Raw genomic sequence first — 8523 nt, 5'->3', positions numbered from 1 at the left:
TTAAGGAAATTAGAAAATTTTTTTTTTAGCAGGAAATTAGAAAGTTCAATGCCTCTTCTTTGATTTCTAAAATTAATAAATAAACATATGCCGTTTCTTCCTTTTTTCCTTTTTTTGTTTTTTGGATCAAAGTTGTGTCTATTTTTCAATTTTCACCTCTCTTTTTTTTGTTTTTCTTTTATTTATTTCCAATACAATATAGAAGGTTGGCGGCGAACCAGATCTCGCAAAGGACAAAAATGGGCTTTACTCGCTTGAATCATTATGCTTGATAGTTGCATTTAATCTTTGTTTATTATGTCTCAAAAATTGTGTGCTTTTGTTAGAATTGAAAAATGTGAAATGAATCTCTTTATCCAGTAATAAAATGGTATCACATATTATTCTTAGATTCACATGACGCACTGGATGCAAAGCAACATCACCCCCGGATGGATGGATGGATGGATGGATGGTGCATTTTTCCAGTTTTTTTTTACAGTTTAGTGCCATATTTTTGGCCCTTGGGAAATTCATCAACAAAACTTGAAGGAAGAGTAAAAGCCTCTCATTATTCTCATTATTGTTTTTTTAAGTAAGGCCCTATTTGATAACATGGTTCAGTACATGAATCAAATGGGTTTATATTTTAACATATTTAGATGTGTCTGATAATAAAAAAAAGAATATTTGAATCAATTAAGTGAGTGGCTTTTGAGGTTTCTTCTGGGATTAGATTTATATATCTAACTTTCGTCAAAAAAAGAATCAATTAAGTGATACTTAATTTTTCAAACAAAATTTGTTCCAAAAATAAGTGATACTTATCATTTAATGCGATATATACTCAAATATATCAGATTTGGTACTTAACGATTAAATAATGTAACTTAACGGATTCATATTTCAAATTTCAAATTTCAACTTTTAAACTTTAATTTTATCAAACGCAACACAAGTTAGCTGCAGTTGCTTAGAACTGCATAGTATATATTCCAAAATAAGTACATATATTTGGATAGTAGATTATTTCGAATATTTACTGTAGTACTTTTTACAATATGATATATATGAAATAAAAAAAAGTGATTGAAAAGATAAAAAGATATGTTAAAATACATTTGTGATGCAAAGAAAATAAATTTTGAGCAAATAGTTCCTATCCAAACTTTTGTTTGGCTAGTAGATTATTTTCATAAATTTATTTATTTGCATTATCAACATATTTTTTAAATATTTTTATTTTACATACATTATATCAAAAAAATATTACAATATTTTTTAAAAAAACTATCTAAAATAATCTACTACCCAAACACACTCTTTCGCAACACATGCATGGGATTTACCGATTTAGTTTGATTTTCTGAGAGGCAAAAACCAAAAAGGAAAAAGATGGTTTAACGCATATTTACAGGAGCGACCCATCACGTGCTACTACGAAATTGCACGTGCGAATTATGTACTTCCTCGTCGGAGGGCGAGGACGAGGATCCTTACATTTTACAAGCGTCCGACGCGAAAAACGGAAGCAGTAAATTTATTACAGCAGACAGAAGAACGGGATTTGTAGACAACGATGTTTCCAAAGAGAGAATTTAGACATCGTCATTTTCGGATTCTCTTGCCTTCTTTCTGGCACTCAAACGGTGTCGTTTAATCACTTCCCATTTCACTGGTTTCCTCACACCTTCTTCACATTGCCGCTGTGTTGAACACCTCTCCTTTACAGTAATAGTAGTAACAATTACAGTAGTCTGTAAAGTCAGCGAAGATGTCTTCTCTGCCTGCGGGTGGTGCTGCGCCCCCGGCGTCATCGTTTCCGCCAGGAAATGACACGACTACTCCCTCGCCTCCGGTTGGCGGCACAACCAATGCTACCGGGCCGTCGTCAGCTCTGAACTCTCCTTCATCTCCGGGGAATGGGAATGCAGCGCTGAACCCTCCTGCGCCACCGGGACAGGGTAGTAATCGTACTACACTAGTAGCGCTGGGAGTGGGGATTGGGATAGGAGGAGCGATTGTGCTTGTTTTCGTGGGCATTTTCCTCATCTGGTATAAGCGGAGGAAGAGGCGTCATCCACCAGACCCCAAAGGTGTGATCTTTGAATCGTTTTCTCAGTATACTACTTTTTGGTTAAAAAAGCCTCCATATTTTATATTTCATTGGGTTTATTGGGGGGGTGGGGGGTGGGTTTGGCTTTTCTTTGTTGAATTTATTATAGCTATTATTTGTCTGTTGGTCCTACGTACACTTTTTTCATTTAATGCTTCAGTAGAATACATTTTGATTTTATTTTTTTAAATTCTGGTGCTTGGTTTAATATAAATTATTTATTTTTTGTGATTTGGACTTTTAAATGCATATCCACATGAAAACTGCGTGTAGAATTCTATGCTGGCGCTAAATAGAAAATCCTCAAGTGGCTATTTTTAGATTCAGGCGAATAGTAATTTTAGTCATTTGGCTTTTAGGGTGTTCTTAATTCTAAATTGCATTACGATTCGTGAGTAGAGCGCATTGTAATCATGTAGTGGTGCTAAAATACTGCTGTAAATTTGTTAACTTTTGCTATTACTTGCCTCCCACCCTTCCCAATTTTGTTGATTTTTATGTTATCCGAAGGTCTGGTTTGGACAATTTTAAATTCTCGATAACTTCTTATTTTGTGGAAAAAGTTGCAATGGAGGTCGCTTTGTTTGAGAGGTAAAAGATTTTTAGTAACCATTAGGTTTGGTTAATTACCATCATTTGAGTCAAGTGAATTAGCTTTCCTGGTGTCCATATTACCCTCGGTCCATGAATATTAGCATTCACGAACATGTATCGTACTATGTGTCTTATATCCACGTCAAGCTGTGGTTAAGAAAGTATTTTAAACTCAAACAATGGATTCATTTATCAATCAGGAGGTTAATATTCTTGAAGTTGCACCTCAATCATTTCTAGAAACTGTGCATGTACAAAGCTTCTACATGATATTTTCAATACTTGAAATTATGCACAGTGGTAAACAGAACTCAGTCTGCTACTTCAACACTGTTTTTGGACCTCAACTTTCTTGTTCTTGTTCAGGTCTCAGGTCTAGTTGTTGGCGCGCATTCTGCAATTCTCCGTAGTTAGAAGATGTCACTCAATATGTAGATTTCAGTTTTCTTGGTATCTGAACTAACTTGAACTGAAAATGTGCTATTCTGTATGATCCGGAGCTTTATCACAGCCACTTAAGAGATGTTTCCTTCTGGCATGGTGCTAATTTATAATGTTACATTGCTCTACATATGATTGGAGTACCCTTTCTCCTTTTGAGATAAGCACAAGCATTCTTTTACAAAATTCAGGAAAGATGACAGTGCAATTTTGTGTTCCTTTTAGTTTAGGGTACGAGAAGATTGCATTTTAATATGACCATTGCTTTCTTAGGTGATTCTTTTATTCGTCCACTGCCTCAGTGGCAACAAAATACTCCTCCTCCGCCAGCAAGCAATATAGTTGGGATGCTATCTCCTACTCCACCGCATGGCATTCTATCAAATTTTTCAGATGGTTCTACTCCACCACCTCCACCCTCTGTGGCCAGCAGCTTGAATTCTGAGAAGCAACCCCAACGATTATCCCCTGATAGTCGTATAGGTATTATCAAAATGACATTTAGCTACGGAGAATTAGCTCTTGCTACAGACAGTTTCTCCATCACCAATCTTCTTGGTGAAGGTGGTTTTGGATATGTATATAAGGGAGTTCTTCATAATGGGAAACATGTTGCTATCAAGAAACTGAAAGTTGGAAGTGGACAAGGGGAACGTGAATTTCGGGCAGAAGTTGAGACTATAAGTCATGTTGATCACAAACATCTTGTTTCACTGGTTGGGTACTGTATTTCAGGCGATCAGAGATTGCTAGTATATGAATTTGTTCCAAACAAAACCTTGGAGTTCCATTTACATGGTTAGTTTTGAAGTAGCTAACACTGCTTGTCTATGTGCGTAAGTAGCTGCTAAAAGCTAGAACTGCAGGCTGCAGGCAACAATGCACGCAAGGATCTTTACCTTTCATGCTCAGAGCACAAAAATATTTTTCTTCATAGCATGTGCGCAAAGTTTGGTTCACTTGTTCTGTAAACTAATCCACTAATAAATTAATGTATATTAGGACAAGAGCACAACAAAAAATGCTGGTTGACATTAGGGCAGTACCTTTTTTAAAAATTGGTCTCCCGGCTCCTTTTTTATACCATGCTTCTTCTGAAAGATTTCTTGGATACCATTAGAATGAATTCTGTAATATAATATAGAAATCTGATTAAATAGGATGAGAGACCAGAATTTCACTATTTGTTGTTGAAAGATTTTGGCAGATATTACCACAGTAACATTGCTTGATGTTTCAAGAAAGTCTTCATTTTCCTCCCCTCCCCCCCTCTTTCTTCCCCCCTTCTTCCCCCCATCTATTTCTCATAGAGAAGATTAACAATTCAGGGAAAGATCATCTTCCTATAAATTGGGCAAATCGGATGAAAATTGCTTTGGGCTCTGCAAAAGGATTGGCATACTTGCATGAGGATTGTGAGTTTCTTTGGCATATCTTAACCTCTTTCAACAATTTTTTCCCCTCAGAAATGGTATTCAGTGATGCTAGTTTTCATTTGAACTTGCAGGTCACCCTAAAATCATACATCGGGATATCAAGGCTGCTAATATTCTTCTTGATGATGATTTTGAGGCAAAGGTGGAATTCTAGATGTTTGCATATTCTATTCTGAGTATGTTAATGTAATTCTTTTTGGTAAATATCAATGCAGATAAATAAGCTTGTGAAGCATTTTGAATTACAAAGTAAAACATAGCTGCAGTATCAAACAGATTTTTTCACTTCTCGTTTTTGTGGTCCTCAGTTCTACATGAAGATATCTCATGCACTGTGTACTTTTTAGTTTACATATTCTTCAGATATGTAGATTGCATGTATCTGTTTTCCTCTTAAGGTTGAGAACATTCAAATTTGGTCTCTTGAAGAAATAGCAGTTGCTAGCTGTACATTATCTTGTAATACCCTAGTCTAGGTGTGTTTCAATGAAGAAGGGAATTGGGGTTGATCTTGATAAATTTCTTGTTTGAATTATAATTGGTTTTCCTCTTTGAATTTCAACATCCAGATTCTGTAAAAGTAGACTTGATGCTACTGTTTTACTTCAGTACAATACAATAACTTTGCTTGTCATATAGTAGCTTAGGAAACTCTTAATTCCAGATTCGTTCTTGGTTATAGACTTCTATCCATCTATTCCCCTTGCCATAACTCACAAGTAGAAATCAGTGAAGTGAATGAGGTTGCTCAATACAGTGGTTAATTTGTACATCAATCAGCATCTGCTTGTTTGACTGGTTGATCCACTATGCTTATCAAGTGCTTCTTATGTTTATCTACTGTTCCACTGTGATCAATAAGATGTTTATCTTAAATCTTTATTTAGGTTGCAGACTTTGGCCTTGCTAGGTTCTATTTGGATACAGATACTCATGTGTCCACCCGCGTGATGGGAACTTTTGGGTATGTTTTATGTTTTGTTCACCAAAGTTGCTTTTTCATCGCGTGTATAACTTGCAGTTCTATTGAGCATAATGTTCAGAGCTCTGTATTCTCGATGTCTTTTTTGCTCTGGTGTTTTCTGGTATTGTCTTTCTGGCACTCAATTAATCCTTATTCTTGCATGAGGGCATCTATGTATCACCACTTGCAGTTACTTGGCGCCAGAGTATGCACTTACGGGGAAACTAACGGAGAAATCAGATATCTTCTCATTTGGAGTCATGATTCTAGAGTTGATCACTGGACGCCGGCCAATTGATAAAGCTCAACACTACCTTGATGACAATATTGTTGATTGGGTAAGATGGTACCTTAAATTTAAACAAATCTCAAACATTTGAACATTGAGAAAGTAACTGTATCCTCTTACCTATGTTGAGGGAAGTAAGACAGCATGTCTCTCTGTGATTTATTTTTTTATTAGCATATTTTTTCAACCTCGTTCTCTCTTCGCCTGTGTACTTGTGCATCTTCTTGTCCCAAATGGAAAGAAATCAGTGTGGATGCGGTTTTCTTAATTCATCTTCTTTTGGGGGAATTTCTTTCTAGATTTTATTGTGCAAAAACTTGAGGTTGAGATGTCATTTATAGTCAAATTGTGTGGTTGAAAGGACGCAAAATTGACTATGTTCTAAAAAATAAAATTAAAGATCGTTCTGAATTCTTTGTACAATTTAGTTATTCTATGGTGTCAATTTGTCAATGAAAAGAGATTCATGAGAAAATAATGACAGTAACAATGGACTGCCAGAGTCAACTTTATCATGCTCATCCTTTTGCTCTTGCAGAAAACAATCCAATCTATCATGTTAATTATGCGAAGCAACTACTTTTAAATAGGGTCAAATTCAAGAATATAATCTGGGTAAATTCACAAAGTTGACTTATGGGGGATATCCTTGTCCTTTCTTCCACAGCGCCATAACTCACAAGTAGAAATCAGTGAAGTGAATGAGGTTGCTCAATACAGTAGTTAATTTGTGCATCAATCAGCATCTGCTTGTTTGACCGCCCAGCCAACCAGCATACCTAGAATAGAACATGGAGAATTTGTCTCTGAATGTTGGACATAGTGACTTTGGACATGGTTAATATCTTCCTTGTCAAATCTTTCTGCATTTACATAGCTTCAAAATCAATTTCAGGCAAGGCCTTTGCTCACGCAAGCTTTGGATGACGGCAACTTTGACACACTAGCTGACCCAAGGTTACAGAAGGATTATGACTCCACTGAGATGGCTCGAATGGTTGCATGCGCTGCTGCTTGTGTGCGTCATTTGGCTCGGCGCAGGCCGCAAATGAGTCAGGTATCCTGCTTAGTCTATAAGCACGCCATAACTTTAAATGCATGTTACACTTAATTAGGTGTGCACTTTTGCGCATGCTAAATAACTCCGTGCTAATTGTCAGTATATGTGGGGAAAAGTCCCAGGTTCTGTCTGCCTTCATGTTGTTAGCTTATGATGCAGTTATATGATACAAGTTAGATTGGAAAGTTTTAGGTTCTGTAGAATGTCGCTTTGCATTTTCTATTCTGACTCTCATCTTGGGAATGTATTCCTTGTTGCATTAGAAATCCTATCTCAGACTGAGAACCGGGCAAACTCATTTTCTGTCTTTGCTTGTCTGAATGACCTTTATTCTATTCTTGTACTTCTTTAACTGACTTTTAGCTACTTCTTTATACGCTGGGTTGTCTTTATTGAGTGTTCGAAAACAACTTTAGCAGGCATCATTCTGTTCTGGGATTTATACAATATATATATATATTTTTGGGTTAAGATTTATGTTCACTGTGGAGGAAATGAAAGTGGCAATCTCTCATGCAGATAGTTAGAGCTTTAGAAGGAAACATATCCCTGGAGGAACTGAATGAAGGTATTAAACCTGGACACAGCACAATATATGATTCTTATGGAAGCTCAGATTTCGACACTGCTCAATACAAAGAGGAACTGAAGAAATTTAGGAAGATGGCATTAGAATTTGAAGAACAAAATTTGAGCGAGTGCAGTGGGCCAACTAGCGACTTTGGTCTTCAACCGTCTGCTTCGAGCAGTGAAGGTATACAAAGTATCCCAGGAGATGCGAAAATAAGCTGAAAAATGAAGGTAAACTGCAGATATATAAGTTTTAGTTGAAATAGCTTTGGAGATTTGCAGATGTTTCACTAGATTTTCTCTTGTACATTTGATATTTATCTTAATGGCTAGCAAAAGATCCAAGACCCATTACTCCCATTCCCTACGGTACCTAACATGGAAGAGTTTTCTAGTGTACCAAGTTGTCTCCTTCACGCTTATACAAAATGAACATCGACAGAAGGGAGGGAGCCCATTATCGTTGTGGATTGTGAATAGGTCACTGCAATGATGGCTTACGAGGAAAAGAAGACTGGAAGGGCCACAAAGGCGTGAAAATATGTCAGCAAAATGGACGGCATGCCAATAATATCTCCTCAGGAAGGAGAGCAAACGGACTCTGGCTGTTATATAGCTGCAAAGCAAAAAAATCTTTCAAAATATGTGTGCGCACGAAAAGTAAATTGTTGGCGCAGTGCAAGGCTTACATGGCAAGTACCATAATTAACATTCGGCCGCATGAAAAAAATAACGAAAATAGAAAAATTACATATGCTTTATTTATTCATTTATTAGCCGTTGATCTTCTCAACCCTTGCTAATTTTTAGGTGTTTTCACCCCTAAATGGTAGACAAAGCATGAAGAGTTTTTAGACATTTTGTGCTTAAAATAAAATTGCCGTGTCCTCATACTATAATCCATAACTATAAATTATATAATAAAAATAATTATATTACAAAGCCCTTGGTCAGGTGGTGCGAATCTGGAAGAGTCTTAAACGCCCCAGGAGTTAGCCCAGTGTCACGGGAGGGTCAGGAGCCCGGGGTCCAAAAAAATAATATACTAATAATAATAAATGAATAAATAAAGCA

At 36.5% G+C, this 8523-nt stretch overlaps 1 protein-coding gene across 1 annotated transcript; it reads left to right on the top strand.

Annotated features, from left to right (window-relative positions):
* The first annotated feature begins 1471 nt into the window (after positions 1-1471).
* LOC113768393 (proline-rich receptor-like protein kinase PERK15) lies at positions 1472-7803 on the top strand. The gene is made up of 8 exons (XM_027312733.1): positions 1472-2075; positions 3404-3928; positions 4459-4545; positions 4638-4708; positions 5454-5530; positions 5721-5868; positions 6715-6876; positions 7399-7803. Exons 1-8 carry the CDS (start codon positions 1754-1756, stop codon positions 7669-7671), a joined length of 1665 nt encoding a protein of 554 aa, XP_027168534.1. The 5' UTR covers positions 1472-1753; the 3' UTR covers positions 7672-7803.
* Positions 7804-8523: the final 720 nt, after the last annotated feature.

The sequence above is a fragment of the Coffea eugenioides genome, chromosome 4 (assembly GCF_003713205.1).
Source record: "Coffea eugenioides isolate CCC68of chromosome 4, Ceug_1.0, whole genome shotgun sequence".
NCBI classification, from domain to species: Eukaryota; Viridiplantae; Streptophyta; class Magnoliopsida; order Gentianales; family Rubiaceae; genus Coffea; species Coffea eugenioides.
Note: the sequence above shows the minus strand (reverse complement) of the source record. Positions and strands in the feature narration are given on the sequence as shown.

Excerpts from the sequence above, each read along its gene's own strand:
- LOC113768393 (XM_027312733.1), top strand. The coding sequence starts at position 1,754 with ATGTCTTCTCTGCCTGCGGGTGGTGCTGCGCCCCCGGCGTCATCGTTT. Across the intron at positions 5,869-6,714 it reads ATGACAATATTGTTGATTGG|GCAAGGCCTTTGCTCACGCA; the intron begins GTAAGATGGTAC and ends AATCAATTTCAG. Across the intron at positions 6,877-7,398 it reads GCAGGCCGCAAATGAGTCAG|ATAGTTAGAGCTTTAGAAGG; the intron begins GTATCCTGCTTA and ends TCTCTCATGCAG.